The sequence below is a fragment of the Nilaparvata lugens genome, chromosome 8 (genome assembly GCF_014356525.2).
Source record: "Nilaparvata lugens isolate BPH chromosome 8, ASM1435652v1, whole genome shotgun sequence".
Lineage (NCBI taxonomy): Eukaryota > Metazoa > Arthropoda > Insecta > Hemiptera > Delphacidae > Nilaparvata > Nilaparvata lugens.
The window spans coordinates 27,414,507-27,440,897 of record NC_052511.1 but is presented as its reverse complement, the minus strand read 5'-3'; the positions used below and the strand labels follow the sequence as shown (position 1 = coordinate 27,440,897).

The 26,391-nt window shown below is 33.6% G+C and overlaps 1 protein-coding gene across 1 annotated transcript in view; it reads right to left on the bottom strand.

Moving 5' to 3' along the window:
* The window catches only part of LOC111044882 (growth factor receptor-bound protein 2), a 33,044-nt gene extending 8,060 nt beyond the window's left edge, over window positions 1-24,984 (bottom strand). Inside the window, exons 1-4 of the mRNA XM_022330136.2 lie at window positions 24,187-24,984; window positions 18,687-18,784; window positions 10,384-10,503; window positions 8,657-8,822 (exon numbers count right to left, since the gene is read on the bottom strand). Coding sequence (XP_022185828.1) covers window positions 8,657-8,822; window positions 10,384-10,503; window positions 18,687-18,784; window positions 24,187-24,264 — 462 coding nt within the window. The 5' untranslated portion in view covers window positions 24,265-24,984. The remainder of the gene's footprint in view (window positions 1-8,656; window positions 8,823-10,383; window positions 10,504-18,686; window positions 18,785-24,186) is intronic.
* Window positions 24,985-26,391: the final 1,407 nt, after the last annotated feature.

The window sequence follows — 26,391 nt, the reverse complement described above, 5'->3', positions numbered from 1 at the left end:
TATTTTTGAGCTCAACTAACTCTTTTTCTCTTTTCAACTTTGTCTTCCCATTTTTTCTAATATATTATTTTCACACTATACCCTATTATTAACATATATTATTTTCACACTATACCCTATTATTAACATATATTATTTTCACACTATACCCTATTATTAACTTTCATGAATCTAACCCAAATACCGTCTCTTCTAATCTTATTAGTTATTCTAAATCGTTGTGGATATTTAGGCTAATGAAGTGAGATATATTACATTTCTTTTGATTTCCTTTTTCATTTTACTGTTATGCTATCACATGTCATTAAGGCTCGTACTGGAATTTGTCTGTGAGCCTTTCTATGTTTGTATCAAATAAATAAATAGAACACGGGAAATCAAATTCTTGATGAACGTTGGTCAAATATATATGAACATATTATACTGAGTAATATCTACGTGTGTGTGTGTGTGCGTAATATGTGTGTAGACTATGAATATGTGATGGAACTCTTTTTGCATGTGCGTGGTAATGGAGTGAATGTGTGGGTGATTGATGAAATGATAAAACATTCATGCCTATCGTCGGGAATCGAACCCATGACCAGGTAGCGCTAGCCGACAGAAGGGTCGGCTAACCTGGCCAGCATTTAAACATTTTACTTCGCTTCTCTAATACACATCTATTTTCTCCTCCGTTTTCATTCACAAATATAAAATAATTAAATTTTTCTTTGATAAGAAGCTTGTTTTATTAACCCATAATGAGGTTTTCTTTTTCTAATAGCTGGATCCACAGCCATCCCTAATAGGCTATAGAGATAACTGTGATGAAGCTAAATTCTTGGACAAAAATACCAATAGTGTTCACGTGTTACTCAAATGCAGTTACTTTTAGTCCTAAGGTTCAAAGCAGTCATTCAACTCTCTTGGGAGAAAAATAGTACTTTTATATTCAATACCAGAGTTAATCATGAGAGTAAAATGCAACTTTATGTAGTGAAGGGAGGAAAATATCAATTCATTTGGATTTATTTGGTCCCTGAGACGGGAAGCTGTAAAACATGAACTAAAGCACTTTATATAAATACATTTTTTTGACTCAAAATTGTGTGCGAATTAAGTTACGTCGGTAACATAACCTTTATACTGTGTATTCCAAATTAAGGTTTGCAGCAGTTTTGGGCAAATGCCTGTAGTTTTTACCTGGATTGTATTTGCATATGAAAAAATATCTATACTAAAACACTGATCAAGGAAGACAACACACAATTTGAACATGAAAACGAAAAAGAAGTATTCCCTAATTTATGTATTTCATCATTTGTTCATAAGTACAAGAATTGTTCATCGATATGATTGCGAGAGAAAAAACAGGCTCAACTATTTGCCAGAATTATCCGATATGAGATTCGATTCACTTTTCACATTATACACGAGTTGCAGTACAATACATTTATTATTCCTTTTTTATCTTTTTTTTCTTCATTGAATATTTTTCATTCTCTCTTTTGTTTCCATAGACAGGTATATTTTCATTTAAAGTTACATAGCAATCATCAACCTATGAAAAAAATAAAATGTATGTGAAAATAATAAAAAATTTAAGTAATAATATTCATGCAATACATGCAATACTGATCAGTAGAGAACAGCATGCTCTGCATACAGATATTCTCCTATTGAATTTGTATTGATAGCATGTTCCAAAAATAGGTTAGGTCTTCATTTCCAACAATTCAAGTCCAATATATTTCTGTTCATGACGTATCAGTATTTGGTCCATTATTATTATTATTATATTATTATTATTATTATTATTACGGATGATGCGCACATGAGCATTTTGCTTGTGCGTGGGTGATGAAAAGTGTGTGGATGATTTGATGAGATGATCAAACGTCCATGCCACGAAACAGGCAGAATGAAGTTGGTCACGCTGACCACTAGACCAAGCTGGCCCTTCAGCCAACCACCACCAATTAGCCCACCACATTAAGCAGGTTTCCAAAAATAGCTTAAACACCACAGGTGGTGGAACACATTTACATGAACAGACGTAAAAGCATACATGAAGAACTTACTATTTGATATCATCGTTGAAAGCGGAATGATAAATATCTTATTTATTTATTCAATTATTCAAAATTACAAACTTTTAAAAAATCAGGTGTGGTACACTCACACAACTTTCCTTGCTCATTGAACTGTAAGCCTCATTCTTAAACGAGAATAATTTAGGGGAATAACATAATGGCGATTGGCGGCAAAATTTTTGCAACTACGATCAGACTACTTTATTTGTGTATATATAATTGTTTTCAGAGTACTTTTTCCTTTGTGTAAATTGTGAAATTCGATGATTTTTTCAAAAGTTGTCAAAACAGCTGTTTTACAGATGAAATATCTCGACTATGACTGTGTTCTTTTTATAAACTGCTCTACCTACCTACCTCATGCACGAGAAGGAGGTTACAAAGTCCATTTCTCAAGGATGGGGTGGACCCCCATCAGTTTCCCAGGAAAAATACTCATGCCAGTTGATAGAGCTGATAAATAACTATACAGGGTATGAATTTGAAAAAAATCGGTCAAGTCATTTTTGAGAAAATCGTGAAAAACATGGTTTTTTGTAATTATCTGCCATTTTTCTCAAGAATATTACGGAGCTCCTGCAATTTTCCCAAAAATGAGACTCATGTCAATTGATAGGGATTATGAATAGCTATCTATGGTATGAATTTGAAGGAAATCGTTGAAGCCGTTTTCGAGAAAACTGTGAAAAACATGGTTTTTTAGTCATTATCCGCCATTTTTCTCAGGAATATTACGGAGCTCCTGGAATTTTCCCAGAAATGAGACTCATGTCAGTTGATAGGGCTTATAAATAGCTATCCATGGTATAAATTTGAAGAAAATCGTTAGAGCCGTTTTCGAGAAAAACGTGAAAAACATGGTTTTATCCGCCATCTTGAATTGAATTTCTTATTGTCGGATCCTTATGGTATAAGGACCTTAAGTTTAAAATTTCATGTCAATCGGTTAATTATGAATGGAGTTATGGTGTTCACAGACACAGACACACACACACACCACACACACACACACACACACACACACACCCAAAAAACATGTTTTTTGACTCAGGGGACCTTGAAACGTATAGAAAACTTGAGATTAGGGTACCTTAATTTTTTTTGGAAAGCAATACTTTCCTTAACTATGGTAGTAGGGCAAGGAAAGTAAAAAGTAGCACAGGCTCAAGCCCAAAACGGTTCCAATTCTAATTTATACGAAAGTCCAGATGTAGCTTATTTCTTAAAAGGAGCGAGCTATGCATCGACAGACCTTCGAGAGCCCAAACAATAACAATAATTTGATATTTTTGTTAGCATTGGTTGAATAGGGAGGATTGGTGTTATTTTAGGGAATGCTGGCAGTAAATTTGAGTATAACAACTGGCCAAACATTGCACAGCATTTGACAAGCAATATTGATTTGCTGTCATAGGTATAAGTGGTATTGATCACACACATGTCATGTGTCAAAGCGAATGCTTTACTGCTACCAATCACCATTAACAAAACAAACACGTTTTTAGAACCTTTTATTATATAATAAGTGACGAGAGAAGCTATATTGCTAGCAATACCCACCACATAAAATAACTTATTTGCTTCTAAATCAATTCCTGACTGTTTGAAGTAAAGTAGGATCAATCATGAATCTTCAAAATACATTTCATACTAGTCTCACGGTTCATACTCAGTTGAACATTGATACTTCTAATACACTTAAATCTTTTATAACAGTATTTGAATGTGATGTAAGTAATTTAGGCCTACTGTTGTATACGTGACTTCCATTATTGACCAACCGTTCAAGTTAGATTGAACTTTTAGAACTTATTACATATTTGGTTTAAATAATAATTATTTAAAATCAACAGAAAAGTGAAATTGAACCTCAGCAAATAAAACTAAAAGCAAACAATTGATAAAAATAAGGAAGAGAAATATGAAAATGACAGAATCTGATTGGTGAGGCTTACCTCTTCAGGGACCATGTCTCTTAGCTTGACATCTTGAGAGCGTGATACGGAAGCCGTCCTATGGTATTCAACTAACTCGTTCAGACTATTAAATTTCACCACCCAAAGGAAGAACTTGCCCTGTGCGTCTCTTAAAACTTTGAAATGCTGTACATCGGTAGAACATCTGCAACCAAATGTTACAATTCATTTTAGAGTCAACAATAACCAAATTTTATAAGACGATGCAAGAATTTAATAGAAGATATGTCTGAATTTAAAGAAAGTTGGAAATTGTTTACATTGGAAATGCGAATGTTTATATTCTATGAAACTTCTATTTTTGAGAAGATTGATCCGTGAGTAAGAGATGATTAATCAATTTGAAACTAAAAGTAAAGATAGGATCTTCAATTATTCATATTCACTGTATCCCAAATAGCAAAATTACTTCTACCGTACTTATTTTTTCAGTTACTCCAAGTCTTATCTACCCGTTTTCACTCATTAAAGTATCATGTAAGTTAGTAACTATATTTTTGTTTTATTTGAACAATGTACGAAAAAGTATTTCTTTAAACATTGTAAGGCCATTGACCTCAACGGTCCGTAGCTGAGAGCTGATGATATGATGTACATTGAATTCTCATGAAAGCTGTCCTGGGACAATTTAGAAATAAAATAACTTTTTAGCACCCTAAGATCTTACTTTCATTTTCTCTTACATTTCATGCTAATTAGCTCTGATTGTCCATTACCGAAATGTTTGGTGATCGTACGAGCTAATAAATGTATTTTTCAAAGCAAAATAGCTCAGACAGAGACAACATTTTAAATGTTTTCCTGTTGAAATAACAATGAAGAATGTATAGCTAATGGCCTTGTTTAATGATTAATCTTGAAACAAGGCAAATTCACTAAAAAATATTTCAATCCGATAAGAAAAAAGGAGTTGAATCATTGCATAAAATTAATATTTAAATCCATCAATATGAAGAAATTACGGTTCAATTTTTCTGAATTTCAATATTTTCTTTTAAAATAGAAGAGATTCCATAATATATTTAATAATTGAAGCTCTGCTCAAATTTTCGAATGAATTCAGTAAACGATTTGCGATTCATCATTACAGATATTAAAACAAATTTTAAGTTTCAACAATAGTATAAAATTACAGATTAGTCATACAGCATTAATGTGGGTGGGATTGAACTTCACGTTAACATGTTTCATTCTTCAACCTTCCTTCTGGAACCTCTTCTCAAGAGAAAAGAGAACACTCAATTACACAAGACTGGTAATTGAACAAGATTTGTCTTTTTATGCTTGAATAAAGAGGCTGGGATGATTCGCGATAGCTGTAGACGATTCCTACAAAATTGATATTGAGCTACGTCATTTCATCAGGAAACGTTATTATGGAACTTGCAATCCAGAAATGCAATCATAATACTGTAATTACAATTCCACATTTTTCAATCGAAATAAGATAGCCTAAACTAGAATGGAAGACAACACTTCGTAATTAACAATAAGTAGGATTTCAAACGAAATTAAGATTTTATAATTGAAATTTTGAATAGTTAATAACATTGAAATTTTACTATCTGTAGAGTTTATTTTCTACTGTATTTTCCAGTAAACTATACCCAATATCCAAGTTCGTCTTTTATATATGGAAGAATAATATTGAACATGACATTTTTAGAATATTTGACTTTTGTGATAAATTGTATGAAGATGAAGTTGCAATGACTTACTTGACGGATAATGAGAAGTCACCAGGTGAACTTTCGCTTACTCTTATTAGGAACGCCCCTTCATGCTTGTTCGACAATAGTTTTTCCGCATCTGCCCTCGTAATCTTCCATAATACCAACTGCAAGTGAAAAATATTTTATTACAAATTAAATAGTACTCGTACTGAGATATTATTTCATTTTTTATATTACTTATTTTATTACAAATTAAATAGTAATCGATCTGACCCTCGCTCCCCCACGCGCAGGCACACACGCCCTGCCTACCTGCGCTATTGTGCCTTCTAGGAATGAACGAAGAACAATTCAATTGAAACCAATAGAATGCCTGTGCTATCACCAAGTATTCCTTGTGCTGAGCATTTACATTTCTCTAACTGTTAACTTTTCTTAATTTGTACTCTAATTACTGAAATCTACATATCATTCCTTTCAAATGAGTCCAAATCCTTGAGTGACGGAGTTCCTGTCACTCAGAATGAAGACGTCTCCAGCATTATAAAATAGGTTGGTAAAGCCCTGGATGTTGCAATCACGGAGGATATGATCGATGCCTGTCATCGTTTGAAGCAGCAAAATAACCGGCCATCTCCTGGGATAATCGTACGCTTTGTTCGCCGAGCTATTAAGGAAAAATGTTGGAGAGGCGACGGGTGAAGAGGACTCTGTCTACAAGACATATAGGCATGCCAATGGATACTCCCGTCTACATAAACCAGTCTCTATGTCCGGCTAGAAGAATTTTATTTGCTAAAACAAAAAGGGTGAAAAATCAGATGAACTTTAAGTTTCTATGGGTTGACAAACGGGTAACATAAAGATAAGAAGAGACGAAAACTCGGCCATTCATCTAATCAAAACTGATAATGATATCGCAAAACTTGCAGGCAGTGGAAGCGGCGTTGATAAGACGCCAACACAGCTGACTGCGAGTCGAAAAACTAACTAAAATAAAACAGTTATCAAATAAATCCCTGCTATGATAACCCCAATGCACTCTACTATTACGATACCAATGTTATTTTATTTTTTGTTGTAAAGCTATTTATCTTTCTAATTCAATGTACTGCTATAGTTTATTATTTCATTATTAAAATGAATTCTCCTGATGTAAACTCTGAATTGATAAAATTAAATTATCAAAATATTCGAGGTTGTCGCACTAAAACCAATGATTTGTTCAGATCTGTACTAGGTGAAACTTATGATATTGTAGCGTTGTCTGAGACATGGTTGAGTAATGAGATTCATGATAGTGAATTGTTCGATTCTCGTTATCGGGTATTTAGGTGTGACCGTGATAGATTGGTGTCTGGAAAGCGGTGGGGAGGGGGTGTACCCCCATCAGTTTCCCAGGAAAAATACTCATGCCAGTTGATAGAGCTGATAAATAACTATACAGGGTATGAATTTGAAAAAAATCGGTCAAGTCATTTTTGAGAAAATCGTGAAAAACATGGTTTTTTGTAATTATCTGCCATTTTTCTCAAGAATATTACGGAGCTCCTGCAATTTTCCCAAAAATGAGACTCATGTCAATTGATAGGGATTATGAATAGCTATCTATGGTATGAATTTGAAGGAAATCGTTGAAGCCGTTTTCGAGAAAACTGTGAAAAACATGGTTTTTTAGTCATTATCCGCCATTTTTCTCAGGAATATTACGGAGCTCCTGGAATTTTCCCAGAAATGAGACTCATGTCAGTTGATAGGGCTTATAAATAGCTATCCATGGTATAAATTCGAAGAAAATCGTTAGAGCCGTTTTCGAGAAAAACGTGAAAAACATGGTTTTATCCGCCATCTTGAATTGAATTTCTTATTGTCGGATCCTTATGGTATAAGGACCTTAAGTTTAAAATTTCAAGTCAATCGGTTAATTATGAATGGAGTTATGGTGTTCACAGACACAGACACACACACACACACACACACACACACACACACACACACACACCCAAAAAACATGTTTTTTGACTCAGGGGACCTTGAAACGTATAGAAAACTTGAGATTAGGGTACCTTAATTTTTTTTGGAAAGCAATACTTTCCTTAACTATGGTAGTAGGGCAAGGAAAGTAAAAAGTAGCACAGGCTCAAGCCCAAAACGGTTCCAATTCTAATTTATACGAAAGTCCAGATGTAGCTTATTTCTTAAAAGGAGCGAGCTATGCATCGACAGACCTTCGAGAGCCCAAACAATAACAATAATTTGATATTTTTGTTAGCATTGGTTGAATAGGGAGGATTGGTGTTATTTTAGGGAATGCTGGCAGTAAATTTGAGTATAACAACTGGCCAAACATTGCACAGCATTTGACAAGCAATATTGATTTGCTGTCATAGGTATAAGTGGTATTGATCACACACATGTCATGTGTCAAAGCGAATGCTTTACTGCTACCAATCACCATTAACAAAAACAAACACGTTTTTAGAACCTTTTATTATATAATAAGTGACGAGAGAAGCTATATTGCTAGCAATACCCACCACATAAAATAACTTATTTGCTTCTAAATCAATTCCTGACTGTTTGAAGTAAAGTAGGATCAATCATGAATCTTCAAAATACATTTCATACTAGTCTCACGGTTCATACTCAGTTGAACATTGATACTTCTAATACACTTAAATCTTTTATAACAGTATTTGAATGTGATGTAAGTAATTTAGGCCTACTGTTGTATACGTGACTTCCATTATTGACCAACCGTTCAAGTTAGATTGAACTTTTAGAACTTATTACATATTTGGTTTAAATAATAATTATTTAAAATCAACAGAAAAGTGAAATTGAACCTCAGCAAATAAAACTAAAAGCAAACAATTGATAAAAATAAGGAAGAGAAATATGAAAATGACAGAATCTGATTGGTGAGGCTTACCTCTTCAGGGACCATGTCTCTTAGCTTGACATCTTGAGAGCGTGATACGGAAGCCGTCCTATGGTATTCAACTAACTCGTTCAGACTATTAAATTTCACCACCCAAAGGAAGAACTTGCCCTGTGCGTCTCTTAAAACTTTGAAATGCTGTACATCGGTAGAACATCTGCAACCAAATGTTACAATTCATTTTAGAGTCAACAATAACCAAATTTTTATAAGACGATGCAAGAATTTAATAGAAGATATGTCTGAATTTAAAGAAAGTTGGAAATTGTTTACATTGGAAATGCGAATGTTTATATTCTATGAAACTTCTATTTTTGAGAAGATTGATCCGTGAGTAAGAGATGATTAATCAAATTTGAAACTAAAAGTAAAGATAGGATCTTCAATTATTCATATTCACTGTATCCCAAATAGCAGAAATTACTTCTACCGTACTTATTTTTTCAGTTACTCCAAGTCTTATCTACCCGTTTTCACTCATTAAAGTATCATGTAAGTTAGTAACTATTATTTGAACAATGTACGAAAAATATTTCTTTAAACATTGTAAGGCCATTGACCTCAACGGTCTGTAGCTGAGAGCTGATATGATGTACATTGAATTCTCATGAAAGCTGTCCTGGGACAATTTAGAAATAAAATAACTTTTTAGCACCCTAAGATCTTACTTTCATTTTCTCTTACATTTCATGCTAGTTAGCTCTGATTGTCCATTACCGAAATGTTTGGTGATCGTACGAGCTAATATAATGTATTTTTCAAAGCAAAATAGCTCAGACAGAGACAACATTTTAAATGTTTTCCTGTTGAAATAACAATGAAGAATGTATAGCTAATGGCCTTGTTTAATAATTAATCTTGAAACAAGGCAAATTCACTAAAAAATATTTCAATCCGATAAGAAAAAAGGAGTTGAATCATTGCATAAAACTAATATTTAAATCCATCAATATGAAGAAATTACGGTTAAATTTTTCTGAATTTCAATATTTTCTTTTAAAATAGAAGAGATTCCATAATATATTTAATAATTGAAGCTCTGCTCAAATTTTCGAATGAATTCAGTAAACGATTTGCGATTCATCATTACAGATATTAAAACAATTTTAAGTTTCAACAATAGTATAAAATTACAGATTAGTCATACAGCATTAATGTGGGTGGGATTGAACTTCACGTTAACATGTTTCATTCTTCAACCTTCCTTCTGGAACCTCTTCTCAAGAGAAAGAGAACACTCAATTACACAAGACTGGTAATTGAACAAGATTTGTCTTTTTATGCTTGAATAAAGAGGCTGGGATGATTCGCGATAGCTGTAGACGATTCCTACAAAATTGATATTGAGCTACGTCATTTCATCAGGAAACGTTATTATGGAACTTGCAATCCAGAAATGCAATCATAATACTGTAATTACAATTCCACATTTTTCAATCGAAATAAGATAGCCTAAACTAGAATGGAAGACAACACTTCGTAATTAACAATAAGTAGGATTTCAAACGAAATTAAGATTTTATAATTGAAATTTTGAATAGTTAATAACATTGAAATTTTACTATCTGTAGAGTTTATTTTCTACTGTATTTTCCAGTAAACTATACCCAATATCCAAGTTCGTCTTTTATATATGGAAGAATAATATTGAACATGACATTTTTAGAATATTTGACTTTTGTGATAAATTGTATGAAGATGAAGTTGCAATGACTTACTTGACGGATAATGAGAAGTCACCAGGTGAACTTTCGCTTACTCTTATTAGGAACGCCCCTTCATGCTTGTTCGACAATAGTTTTTCCGCATCTGCCCTCGTAATTCTTCCATAATACCAACTGCAAGTGAAAAATATTTTATTACAAATTAAATAGTACTCGTACTGAGATATTATTTCATTTTTTATATTACTTATTTTATTACAAATTAAATAGTAATCGATCTGACCCTCGCTCCCCCACGCGCAGGCACACACGCCCTGCCTACCTGCGCTATTGTGCCTTCTAGGAATGAACGAAGAACAATTCAATTGAAACCAATAGAATGCCTGTGCTATCACCAAGTATTCCTTGTGCTGAGCATTTACATTTCTCTAACTGTTAACTTTTCTTAATTTGTACTCTAATTACTGAAATCTACATATCATTCCTTTCAAATGAGTCCAAATCCTTGAGTGACGGAGTTCCTGTCACTCAGAATGAAGACGTCTCCAGCATTATAAAATAGGTTGGTAAAGCCCTGGATGTTGCAATCACGGAGGATATGATCGATGCCTGTCATCGTTTGAAGCAGCAAAATAACCGGCCATCTCCTGGGATAATCGTACGCTTTGTTCGCCGAGCTATTAAGGAAAAAATGTTGGAGAGGCGACGGGTGAAGAGGACTCTGTCTACAAGACATATAGGCATGCCAATGGATACTCCCGTCTACATAAACCAGTCTCTATGTCCGGCTAGAAGAATTTTATTTGCTAAAACAAAAAGGGTGAAAAATCAGATGAACTTTAAGTTTCTATGGGTTGACAAAACGGGTAACATAAAGATAAGAAGAGACGAAAACTCGGCCATTCATCTAATCAAAACTGATAATGATATCGCAAAACTTGCAGGCAGTGGAAGCGGCGTTGATAAGACGCCAACACAGCTGACTGCGAGTCGAAAAACTAACTAAAATAAAACAGTTATCAAATAAATCCCTGCTATGATAAACCCCAATGCACTCTACTATTACGATACCAATGTTATTTTATTTTTTGTTGTAAAGCTATTTATCTTTCTAATTCAATGTACTGCTATAGTTTATTATTTCATTATTAAAAATGAATTCTCCTGATGTAAACTCTGAATTGATAAAATTAAATTATCAAAATATTCGAGGTTGTCGCACTAAAACCAATGATTTGTTCAGATCTGTACTAGGTGAAACTTATGATATTGTAGCGTTGTCTGAGACATGGTTGAGTAATGAGATTCATGATAGTGAATTGTTCGATTCTCGTTATCGGGTATTTAGGTGTGACCGTGATAGATTGGTGTCTGGAAAGCGGTGGGGAGGGGGTGTACTTTGTGCAGTGAAAAACAGTTGGCATTCCCGACTCATTCATGTCCGGGCGACAGCGCGCTATGAATCTTTACTTGTCAAGTTATCTGCACAAGATAAAGTAATCTTTATCAATGTTGTCTATTTCTCCCCTGAATCTGGTCTTCTCGATTACTGTGACTTCTTTGATTTTATTGAAAGTGATAATAATATTTTTTCACATGATTTATTAATATTGGGTGACTTTAATCTGAATGAAATAAATGGTTCAAGTTTTAATTTTGTTGGTGGTCCTAGTAAATATGCCAGACTGATGAATTGCATGTGTTTATTCAACTTAGTATCCTTTAATAATGTTTTAAATGCCAATGCCAAAACTCTTGATCTAGTGCTGAGTAATCTACCTCTGATTGTTTTGCACGAAACAAGCCCTCTGCTTGCTGAAGATCCACATCACCCAAGCTTAGATATTAGTTTTTTGATTAAAAAGAGCCTCTTGCATCCCCCTTTGAGTATCGAGTATTACAATTTTAAAAAAGCAAACTACTATGAATTTTATCTCACACTTAGAGATTCAGATTGGCATAGACTTTATGAATTCAACGATGTCGATCTCGCTGTAGACTATTTTTACGATTTATTGAATTATGCTTTCGCTTCGCATGTGCCCAAAAATAAAAATATTATTAAATCGAAGTATCCGGTTTGGTTTACTAGAAGCATTATCCAGATGATTAATTAAAAAAGAAATGTGCACGGAAAAAATCGTTTTCGGGATATTATTTGAACAAATTCAAGGAATTGAGAGCTGCAATAAAAAGTGAAATCAACATAGCACAACAAAATTATATAGAATCTCTACAAAATAACATAAATTCAAACGTTAAACACTTCTGGAACTATGTTGCGAGTAAAAAAGAGTCTAGATCGGACTCAAAGTGTTTTGAGTGGAATGGGTGCAGGTATACCGATCGGGAAGTACCGCAGGCTTTTGCTGATTATTTCTCATCTGTTTACAATAACAGCAACAACCGTAATAACATCCAACATAATAATGATAATGAATCATATGACAGCATTTCCTCATCTCCTCATCTTGACATATTACAAGTTTCATATATTTCTGAAAATGAAGTAAATTCAGCTATAAATAAACTTAAAGCAACTAGATCTTGTGGGCCTGACGGTGTACCAGCATACATTATAAAAGGTTGTAGAGATATTCTTATTCAACCTTTACAATTTATCTTCAATTTGTCCTTGAGATTGAATAAATATCCTAAAAAATGGAAAGCTGCAAGGGTGACACCTGTTCATAAGACTGGTGGAAAGAATATAATCTCGAATTTTCGTCCCATTACTATCCTCAATTCTCCAAGTAAGGTCTTTGAATATATTTTATATAGCAAAGTTTTCAACCATGTAAGACCCGCAATCTCCTCATTCCAACATGGTTTTATGCCATCGCGGTCAACTATAACTAATCTGTTGCAGTTCACCCAATCTGTCTCTTCGCAGCTAGACATGCATGGTCGTATGGATGTTATCTATTTAGATTACAAAAAAGCCTTTGATTCGGTGGATTTTGGGATTCCGTTGAAAAAATTGAAATGGTTTTGCCTGTCTGATAGTTTGATTGCATTTTTTGAGAGTTATCTAACCGATAGGATGTCTTATGTGGTTTTTAATAATCACAGATCTCTTTACTTTACCAATTCTTCTGGGGTTCCACAGGGGTCAAACCTTGGTCCCTTGTTGTTCGTCCTACTCATGAATGATCTGCCTGACCATATTAAAGAATCTAGTATTTTGCTTTTTGCAGACGATGTAAAACTTTTCAGACCTATTTCTAGTCTGGAGGATTGCTGTCTCTTGCAGCGGGATCTGAATGCGATTCATGACTGGTGTTTGAGAAATAGATTGGAAATAAATATATCAAAAACAAAATACATGATATTCACACGTCAGAAAAATCCTTTTCATTACAATTACAATATTAATAATGCAATCCTCGATTGTGTTATCCGTATAAAGGACCTGGGCGTCATAATGGACCCTACTCTTGAGTTTAAGGAACACCTAACACATGTTATGAATGGTGCTAATAGGTCGCTAGGATTTTTATTTCGAAATTGTAGGCCTTTTACAGCATGTGACGTTGTTTTGAAATTGTACTATGCTACAGTGAGGAGTAAACTTGAATATGCTGCTTTAGTTTGGGCTCCATTTCACAGCAGCACTATTCATGATTTGAGAAAAATTCAGAATATACATTTTTAAGGTATTTTTATTTTAAAACGTTCAACGCATTCTGTCCGATAGCTTTTTCAACAGACAATCTAAGGTTGATATTTAATGTTCAAAGATTGGAAGAAAGGAGATCTGTCAGTTCCCTCTTGCTATTATATAATATCCTAAACAATCAAGTATTCATGCCAGAATTTATAAGTATGTTGCAACTTCATGTCCCGTTTAATAGACCAAAACCAAATATTCTGTTCCACATGCCATTTATCAGAACGACTCATCATTGCAATTCTTATATATACAGAACTTTACGTTTGTACAATAGAATAAGCCACTGCATTGATCCGTTTGCTGACCGTTTCAAAACCTTTAAGAAATCCTGTGAACTAGCATATCGCTCTATAGCTAACTCATGATTGATAAATAATTATACTAAACTCCCTCATTTTTTTTTCTCTGTTCTAAAGCCCTATTTTTCCTCTATTCTCTATTTTATTCGTTATTTTATTTTTCTTATCATTTTTATTTCATTCTTCTTCATTTTCTATTATCATTGGTTTATTTTATTTTTTCATTTCGCCTCTTCTTATCTTATTAGTATTCAAAAATTGTGTTTACAATTTTATTTTATTTTTCATTCTTATTTTGCATCAAATATTATGTATCTAAACTAGTTGATGTCAATAAGGCTCTTCATGGATTTATTCTGTGAGCTTTTGTATGTAAATAAATAAATAAATAAATAAAATAAATAAATCCTTCAGAGCTCACGCCTGTTTGGACAACTATAATTAATTACAAAAAAGATTAAATAGATACGGTACTACTGTTTGAAAGGTACATTTGTGACAATTCTAAGCTTTTAAAAAAGTCTAATTTATTTATAATATTGTAACCTATTGACTATAAAACTGTTCAGAGTTGTCACAATTGTACCGTATTTGAACTCATTTTGAAAGGAATCATTTTTAGAGTTCAATAATTTATTGGAGTACAAATTGAGTAAAGTTGACAGTTGGAAAATGAATTTTTAGCACAAGGCGATTCATAGAAGAATCATTAGCGGGCAGGTATGCAGACCGTCCCTTTACTCACACACACAAACGCGGACTGCACTTGTGTGTGTGAGTAGTGTCGAGTCGGCCTGGCCTAATCCTTCAGAGCTCACGCCTGTTTGGACAGAGTATATTTAATTACAAAAAAGATTAAATAAATACGGTACTACTGTTTGATCGGTTTCTAAGGAAACGTATAGTAAGCAATAATTTAGTTAGAGTTTAATTGATTGTTCAGAGGATGAAAATATTACTTAATATTACATCAATTTGTAAGTAAGGATTCTGTCTCTAAAGACAGTATACTATGAATACTGTAGTATGTATAACTTTTTTATGGAATTACTAGTAAACTTTATTTTTTTGAAGATTCAATCGGTTTCGGCTGAACAAGTAATTCTATAAAAAAACATTTTGGTTTATGACTTTTTTTTATAATTTGATAAAAAATAAAAATATAGCATAACTCATCCAAACAACTTATTAGGTTCTAGAAATGAATAGTCGTACTTTTATTTAAATACAATATTTATATTTTGAGAAATCTAAGCCTACATTTGTAGAGGAGAATTCAAACACGACAGTCGGTTATATTGGAGCGAAACAGCCACCTATGAACAGGTGAAATATTAAAATAATATTTATCTTTGGATTAAAGATATTCAAAATCAAAAAGAGGTCTGGTGAGGAATGTTATTATTGCAATAGACAAAAGTCAGCCTTGAAATTATTCAATTGCTGCAAGGAAACATTGTTTGCATTGTGACGATTCGTTCGTACTTTTGTAAGTTTGTGAGCAATCTCATTACCGCGCGACTTTACTAGCAAGTTCACAACAAGGACACAGTAATAACAATATAACCAGTGTTCTTCATTATTTCAAATGAAGATCGATTGATAGTAATTACAAGGTTAGATCAACTTGAGTTGAGCGATTTTTTTATAGATTATTAACAAGATTCATCGAAGGTCGAAGATAAGGATACCACTAGAAATAATCAACATGAGAAATAGAAATTACTATGGAAAATAAAATAAATTACAAGCTTTTTACTAACTGGATAGCAATATAATTGTATATTTACTAACTCCATATTATAATATATTTGTTATTAAATAATTATTTATCAACTATTATGAATGTAAAAGCAACTATCATTCATGGAACAATGGTCACAAAATACACATAATATAATAATACTAATACTAAAGTACAAATAATACTAGGTAAGCCTACTTGAATAACAATGTTATTAAAATGTCCTATATAAATAATAATTTTACTGCTTGACTACAGGTAAGTTATTATTCTGCCTTGAAAATGTTAGTTTAAAATTGATGGGAACAAAGACCATTGTGTAAGGAAAATAACAAGTTTTTTATAAATATTCAAATAAGTGGCTAGAGTCACTATTATACAATACATACACCAATGATAAGAAGTATTTTGACAGTTTATGTTAATATTTATGAAGTGACAGCTCTATCACTAAAAAAGGAAATGCCGTTGTCAATTTTCATATTTTTAGAAGTGTAGTTAAATGTAAATACTGTTTTCAAAATTTTAAATTAAAATGATGTACTGAGAGAATAAATTCTTCGAACTTTGACCTTATTCTACATTCCTGGGTCAGGAATCATTTTAATAACAACACATATTTTTCTCATTGCGAGTTGTGTTGCATAAATGATAAATTAATATCACCAGAAAATTATGGGGAAATTGTTTAAATTTTGAAAATTGACTGATTAGCCTATTTGAAAATATCATTAGATTATTTTTTATTGGGAATGAAATACAGTAAATCAAACTATTAATTCATCAATTCGTGTTATTCATGGCCTGGAAGAGATCTCTTCAACACTAAGTGAGTCTTTTCATTTAATTTTCAACAATGCTTTGGAATTTTCAAAAATTCAATTTCTTTGGATTCCTAGAATCTATCATCTTGTGGATCATTGGAATGTTGGAATTTTCAGACAAAAGTGTAATCTTGCCAGTAAAGAGATAATCCGATTTGACGTTGAGAGTGTTGAGATCCCTTATGTTCATCAATAAATTGATATTTATTACTACTTTTAAAGCAATCATATCCGATGTTTTTTCAAAGATTAATAATTTTATAACTCTGTAACAACAATGCATATTTATCATCTATATTTCCATTAAACTTTATTAGGATGTTATATAATTTGGTTTTGAATGATTCCATTTCGAAACTCATCTAATGAAATCAGGAAGTTACAAATTATGTGATCATGCTGGTTCGATGAATGCTAAAAACCTGAACAATAAGTGAAATTAATATTTACAATAAAATATCCTGGTTCAGTCATTTTTGATAATTTACGTAGAAATAGTGATTATTTGGTTCACCAAGGCCTGGTCATTCTGAGAACGGAGCAACATTGCATTGAACGGTTCAGGCCAACTACGCTTACGATAAGATAATTGGATGTTTACTCCAAATGTTTAGGATTTGTGTTACTTATAGAAATGTACAAAATGTGAGTATAATATAATATGGTGCATTGTTGATGGTTTTTCGAATATTCATTTATTGCTCAAATGTACGTTACAAAATAATGACAATAAATTAAACGTTATTTCACAGTAATTTTTTTAAAATATTATTCCATTTTCCATGTTATTTTGTAACGCCAAAAGTGAGTACCGGTAGTTTTTAAAAATTTACTGTGAATGAATGTAATAAAATTTCAATCAATTTTTCATTGTAGAAAGAAGCATCGAATAAATTTCACTCATTCATTTTTCAATTATATATATTACAGTAAGGGATTAACTAATCGCTATAATATGCTTATAATTTATAAAGAAGCTTCAACAGCTAATCTTTGTTTGGGAAAGTGACGTTGAACTGCAATCTTCTAAAATCGGTTTTAAATTAAACTACGGCCCTGTAGAACATTGAACTAAAACGTTTCATTTCTAGGAAAGGGAAATCTTATTTAAGAATATTTCGGAAAAATTACATGTTCAACTAAATGTTTACACTTCATGGAATTTTAGAGCTCAAGTGTGAACGACCTCATTTAAGATACTTATTGAATTAGTTAAACTATTATACTTTAGTTAACTCTCCAACAGTATAGTTATAAGCATAATATATTATCATTAGTGATATATAATTAGATGAAGCACAAACAACTCAAGTTAATAGGCGAAAAAAACAAATAAGGAGTTTAATCTTCATATCTACTCAATTGAAAAAATACGATTATTTTTTATTTATTCATTATGATTTCTAAGCTTTGATTGGTCCAAAATCCAAGTTGTGTGCTTGTGTCATAGTTGAATTATTTATTTCTATAATTTCTGTATGCTTTCTGAAATGATTTGTATCCAGTTTTTAAATATAGCCTATCTCCTCTACTGGCTGTCTAATCCTCATAAATAAAGAGGAATGCAAATCGCAAAGAATTTACCAATTATTACAAACCGCTGTTTCAGAAAAATAACTCTGATTATTTATTGATGCACTGTATTTGACTTTCAGTACAACCTACATCTATCATTTGTCTTTTATAACATATATGTAATACTTAAGATAAAATGTAATAAGTTTGATTTAGTTTCTAGAAGAATATTGGTCTTGATTCTCAATTATACATCAAATATTGACATCCAGACAATGAACTATTAAGCCTTCATTACTCACTCGTGATTCTTCATTTCTATATAATTGCTGGGTATTAGTCCTTCTTTAGCGTCCAGTTCAGCTCTGTACCAATTCATATCGTCTTCCATGTTTAAAATCTGAAAATAGGAGGAATATTTATAATTCTCAAACATAATTATAATAGATACAAATATTTCTGAAAGTATTGTCGGGTTCCATAATGATGACTTAAAGTTAAATAAATTTTTTTATTATTCACTAAAATTTATGTGTTGAAAAGATCGAAAATCATTGTGACACAAATTAGCATAGTAATTTACTATCATCATGAAAATGCTTTTCAGTGAAACGAGATAATTTCAGCCCATTCGTACTTTGGGCTCGTATTGTATTCGCACACTAGGTATCCAGAGGTCGAGGGGTATCAGTTATGCTTCTTACACTAGTAAGTTACTGTATTCATTATTTTAATACTAGGCACTGGGCACTATGTTTATTGTTTATTGAAGGGATGAATTCAAGGATCCAAAGGTAAAAAGAGCCCCACACGTCAACCGAAGCTTATTGTGTTCCCAAGGGGTAGCCGTCTAGTTGTCCCCCCGACTACTTGACACCTACTGGACCAAAGGTTCCAACTAGTCATGACCGTAAACGACAACTTGACACCTCGCACCCTCGCGTCAGGGTGTCCCCCCGACTAGTTGTCACCTCCTTAGAAAGGGACAAGTAGACGGGGATGGCTCACGTCTACATGACACCTTGCACGTTGGCGTCAAGGTGTCACCCTGACTACTTGTCACCTTTAGCACTTGTCACAGAGTTGGCACAACTTATACCCCCGCGGCGTAGGGAGGAGGGATCAAACAATTTTTATCACTGGTTATGATGTATAATTTAATTCTAAGCACTTTTGGTTTAGTAACATTTTTCCGTCAAACGCACGGTTCGGGAGATATTCGCCGTCTTTGCTATTTTTAGGACAAATTTTTTCGAGTTGGTTGAAAACAGAAAAAATAAATAATAAGCCCTATTGATGACTGAACCAGATGTAGAACACCATTCTAAACACATTTAGTTTAGTTATATTTTCCCATCAGACGCACCGTTCACGAGTAAATTGAGCCTAATGCTAGGACAGTCAAATTTTCATCCATCAATGAAAAACCGGTTTTAAAAGGGGACAAGTAGTCGGGGTGGCACCTAGTCGCGTACCCTTCCTTCCAAAGTAGTATGTTAGTAAGGCAGACCAATACCTATGCCCTTTACAAGAACCAGGAGTTTTTCCCTATACTGACATTCCATTCATCACCTGGTTGCAATCCTTGTCGCAATCAAGTGTGATATGCTTGGCAGTCTCTTCAGACTAATTAGTCCTCGTGACCTACGTGAGTTCCACTCCTGGCCTTCTTTGTAGGTCCTTCCGCTGAGGAAGGAGCGGCCAAGTCGCCTCTAGGGCGCCCGGCCACCCTTGAACAAGCCTATTGACCCACATTTGTACCTGGTTTTTCACCCATCACTGGTCTCTTGAGTTTTTTTTTCTTTTTGCCCCTCCGAAACTTCGCAGGGTCAAAAGCCTCACCTCTCCCAAGAAGTGCCGCCCTTCTTTGAGCAGTGGTGAGTTTTGGCCTCTCCACCCACAAACTCGTGACCTACGTGAGTTCCACTACTGACCTTTTTGTAGGTCCTTCCGCTGAGAGAGGGGACGTCAAACTGACTCAATAGCGCCCGGCCACCCTCGAATCAGCCTCTTGACCCACATTTGTGCCTGGAGTGTCGCCCATCTCAAATCTCGTGGGTTTTATTTTTTCCCCTCCGAAACTGCCCTGATGGGGTAGATCCCGTGGATTTGAAGTCACGGCAACTTCTGGAGTTGCCTTGAGGTCCATTTTAGTCGCCTCCTTTGACAAGCATGGATACTGTGGGTGAATTCTGGTTTTCAACACATTCTTGAGTACGATGATCAAAGCTCCCCCAACCCTCAGGGGGCCACTGAGCGCTATAGTGAGATGCACGTTATACAGTTGGCACTTGATTGAAATTGTATTGCTATCCTTGTCTGATATTAGAAAAGCAAACAGCTCTATCCTTTTCTTGCTCCGCACCGTTACTAAATCGTTTCTAGACTATGTACAAATTTAATGAACTACCAAAATATTTAATCTCAATTATGAAAATGTATTATTAAACCATATGGGAATAGTCTTTGTTGACGAATAAAGTAAAATTGATCATTATTAGTAGGAATAAAAAATAATTAATAGGTTTATCAAGTTTATATCACATTTTACCAGGATTAATTGAATCCAGTTATAGTACCGTAACCATAGGGCAACCATGTAGCCCTATCTTTTGACTTTATAACGTCTCACTCTCACTATAGGGACACTAATGGGAATGGTATCCGAGAACAATTAAAGACCACGTTAACCGAATTGCTCTATTATGGACACAGACACAATTTATTTTTATAGCAGCTTCAATGTGGGGGTCAAATGTTCAACTCTGCAACAAATAACAACTTAGCGGTTGGTCAAACGGTTAAAGGTCAACCTTCAGCAGAGAAGTTAGAGATGCGCACTTTTGCTATGTTTATCTCGTTACTAGTTCCATTTGAGCTGCAAAGTAAAAAATTGTGTTCCTGATATTCCCCTCAAATTTCATCTCCAAACGATTAACTTTTGCAAAAAAAAGGACACATAAAAAAGATCAATTTGTCTGTGAATAAACTACTACAAAACGTAAGTAGGCCTAAGCTTAGAGCAGATCTAAAATTGTGTGACATTTTTATTTCTCTGCAGCTATTGTAGGGGACGCGACTGTCGAGGACTGCGACATTTGAGGACTGATTTTCAACCCGCTGTCGCCTGCTGCAAGCGACAGCCTGGGACACATCCTACTGTGATACCAGACTGTAGGCCTACCTGTTTTAACGCTAGGTATCCACGCTCGTTTACAATAGCCGGGGGATTAAAAGCTTACTAAAAGGTACTGAGAGGTAGGAAAATGATGAACGTTCAGTCATTCCACACATGACACCCTGAGCGGAACGCTATCCCCAGATATAATATGGATAAATTATCTTCCTCAAATCTCCATCTGGTACACTCAACCCACCTATACAATTCTAAATATATTTTTCAACTTACAGCGAAATTTGAACCTGTGTTCAAATACCGAACGACCGAACTGTAAAGGCTGGTATAAACGTATGATATGTCCTCAACTATCGTCTAGCGCAGGCGACATTTGAGGACTCTCTTTCAGGAGTCTTCTACGGTCGCAGTCTTAAACTGTCGGGGCTGTGCAAAAATTAAAGAATCCTCTACGGTCGCAGTACTCAACTGTCGCTTCTGTGCTTTTAGAAGAGATCTCTATTATAGGTGTCATCGTTTGACAAAGACCCTCTAAATTCAACTTTATTCTATTGCCTATACAGTTGAAATTAAAAAGATTGGTTGTAGATTAATGATTTATTAAATATTGATCTAGACTGTGGCTCTCTCTACTCATTTGCGGATGACACTAGCTCTGTTTCATGGAAATTCATGGATGGAAACATTTGAGAAAGCAAATAGTGGTATAGCAAAGATAAAAAATTGATGTGACCACAATAAATTATGTATAAATAAAGATAAAACTGTGGTTCTACCCTTTTACCTCACAATGGCTGGTAAGCCCTCTGAGGAGTACCAACTTAAAATTATTATTCATAAACCTGACTGTAACCAGTCTTATTGCCAGTGTGGTCCTCTCTTTGTTCATGATTCTGTAAAATACCTAGGCATCATGATAGATTCTCGACTAAGGTGGGAGCCACATATTTCTTATGTTTGTAATAGATTAAGGAAAACATTTTATAAGTTTGTTCAATTGAGAAATATTCTTCCATTGTACCAGTTGAGGATGGTATTCCTTGCCCTAATCTCTTCTGTAATTGAATACGGCATTGTTGGATGGGGAGGTTTTGCAGTATAAGAAAATTGTAAAAATATGTCTGAATAGACCAATTAGATATCCGACTAACCTAATCTATAAAGAATTCAAAGTTCTAAGCCCTGAGGATTTATATAAATTGAACTTATTAAAATATGTATTTGAACGACCATTAGATTTTCCAGTGACTCCTGAACATGGATATACAACTCGTGGTCAAGCCAGAGAGAAACTGTATGAGCCGAGATGTGTAACTGCATCTGCGGCTGGTCATGCAGCCTTTCAGGGTCCTTGTTTATTTAATGTTTTACCTTTCGATATTTCTAGAGAGTCCTCCTGATCGATTTTCTGTAGAAGGTTAAGACTGTATTTATCGGCTTCATAAATTGTTTCGTTTCGTTTTATTGAAATATGTTTAACTTTATTCTGTAAACTAGGCTATATAAACTAAACATTGTAATCAATTTGTTTCTTTTTGTGGAAGATGTGTATTTTTGTTTAGATTGCTTAATGGCATAAGATAATACTATTTATGTAAGTAGCTCTATATAGTACTTGAAGCAGCTGAATCGTTTTTCTTATATATTTTCTGTAATTCATAAGACGAACCACTCCTCGACGCAGGCCTAGCCTAATGAGGAGTGCACTTGATATTTTTTATGTTATTATGCTTTGTAAAATTGCACAATGAAGTGAATAAAAAAAAAGTTATTAGATTGAAATCTGAACAATTGAGCAAAGGTAGTTTTTTTAAACGCAGGCTAGAAGGAGACAGCCTACTTTTCGTCAAAACTCTCTAGCATATTGCTGATATCACAATAATTCCTTAGCCCCCAAGTGCCACGAGTTACTTATGTAGTTATATAAGTTGGACTGTGAGACTGTGACTTTATGATATACGGTAGATACTCTGAGAATTATGTGATGTTTTGAGCTCAACAAATAGAAAAGTAAAGTAAACATTCAGGATTTGGTTGTTGGAGTACTATACTCAACTGAATGAAGGGTTCATAAACTATCCCACTTCTCAATGAATAAACTATAGTATTTAGAATAGACCTCAGCCAACTCATCTCTATGTGAAGGCCTAATAAGTTAGGCTACACATGACGGAGTTTTTTAGGACATAAATGTATAAAATACTTGAAAATTGGAAAATTAGCCTGAACATGGTGTTGAACTGTAACTTAAATAATTTAACTTAACTAGATTTTGGAAGAATCTATAAAGGGTTGAATGTCATTTTATGAATTCATATTTATTAATAGAAATAATTTAAATTTATCATTGGCAATATTTGTTTGGACTTAAGAATGAATCATGAGAAAACTCACAAGACCTGAATCAAGGTTAGTCATAAATAACATGTGACTAACCTGATTTGTTTTCAAATGAATCACTCTAGGCTATATTGAGTTCGCCGACTACTGACTGGCAGACCCTGCTGAATTTATGAAGAGAATTTGAAAAAGTAGCCAAATGCTTCTTACAAAAAAGGAAATAACATAAATATTGGGCAAAAATCAAATAAAATTTCAGTTACAATACATTTGTAGTAAATTTTCTTAGGCCTAAGCAAAATGTAAATAATCTCCCACGTTCTTACCTTTAAGATTTGACTTTTCCTAAAGCTCAATTCATCTTCCGCTGTTGCATTGAAATCATGTTTTGCGATGGCTTCCATTATTGAATTATGTGACAAATATTCAATGCAGTCTAATAAAACTTTCACGCTAAAATATTAATGTCCTTGAGAGAAAATTATTTAAGGTTATCCCGTCAACTAATCGGCCACTAAATTTCACGGTATATTCATTTGATCACATTTACACTACTTTACAAATTGAAATCATTACATTTCTTTAATAAAACACAATCATTTTGAGCACGCTTGTCAAGTATACACAATAAACATGAAGAATGTATGGTCGCGAGCAGATTCACGAACACAAATAGACTACAAATGATTACTATTTTTCACTCTACCACCTTCTATGGTTGGAGATGGCCTCTACAAATTTGACAGATAAGAAAACATTTATGGATCATTCAATGTAAACACTATGTAAAATTTAGTTCAATTGTTTTCATTCGATTAATCTACTTAAAATAAGAGTTTACATTAAAAAAAACTACGTTTCAAAGCTTGTTATTACAATTTTTGTATGGAACTATTTGACTCAGCGTAGGTCCAAAAACAGATATACAGCAATGAACGAAATGCCTATGACTACTGTTCTTCTTCCAAGAACAAAGTGTGTCAAAGTATCGAATAACTTGAAACTTGTTTTGAGCCAGTTTGATAAAACGTGAATATATCCTGGAACAAATTATTTGTCTGGAAGAGGTATTCAAAATTCCTTAGCAAAACAGAGCGGTATTCTAGAAATTACTAGTTTTTCATACAATGAATGTTGATTCATCAAGAAACTCAATACTCATGCGCAAGGATATTTACCGGCAAATACGAATCACAGGTGAAAACAAAAGTAAATAATAATTGAAGGAATTATCAAAGAGAAAAGAGTAATAATATTCTAAATTACTTTCATAAGGCAATTTAATATGCTATATGCCCTATTTTATAAATAATAATAGAGACATTAGTAGCAAATAATGCTACGTTTCAAAAGAAGCACCGGGAAGTGATATTTGAAAGAATTATTACAATTTATATGTTGTCTTTAATAAGTTTATATATATGTCAATGTGTCGACAAACACCTGACAAGAGCCCATCTACACTGTGATGGTGTAGATTTAATTAAACTCTGAGGGATCTTAGGTATTGGCCGGGAGCGAATGATAATAATTGCACTGAACACTGCGACTGATATGCATATGCACCTAAACACTGACAAACAAAAACTACACCCAAACGGGGTACAGCCTCGCCTCATCTCCTAGCCTAGCCCTTTAACCAAATACCAGAACTAAAAACCATCTATATAATGAAGAAACAAAAATAAATAAAATTCCAACGACGCAAACTCATCATGGAAAAGGCGAAACAAACTAGATAAAATACCTCAGAATATACCACTTGAATTTACAAAGAGGACTACAAAATAAAATAGATAAACTACAAATAGAACTTGATCTCTATACTCCTGTCATAATCATACTATCAGAACACGGCCTTAGACTTGCGAGCTGTTGAGCACAAAAAAATACCATGATATTCATTGGTGACAAACTTTTGTCGAACTACTTATGTGGGGCGGCATATAGCATATTGTACAGAAAGGGCAGCCTAACGGAAATAACAAAAGAGATTGTTTTCAATGAAATGCAGAATCCTACGGAAAAAAATTTCGAGACAATAGCAGCAGAGATAAGACTCAAAAAACAGAATGGTAATAATATAGGTTCCTACAGATCACCAGACCCCAGAACGGAAACAAAATACTTGAAAAAGCTGGGAAGTATAAGGTACTGCAAAATTATTCAGATGAACAGTGTTTTATAGTATTGCTAGGTGACACAAATATATATACTCAAGACAAACAACAACTTACTAAAACAAGAAGGCTGCTATATATATATATATATATATATATATATATATATATATATATATATATATACAACATTCCAGTAACCAGAAAAACTCAGGCATCTACTACAAGTAAGTTATAGAGATGGCTGCTACCTAAACATGCCCATTGAAAACTACAAACAATCGCACATCCAAGCTTTTTTCGATCACCATTCCATACTGTGACATGAAATATGAAGTTGTTCATCTAATGGCCACCTATAAATATATATAAGAAACTACTCAAAAACAAATCTAAATGAACTAAAACTGG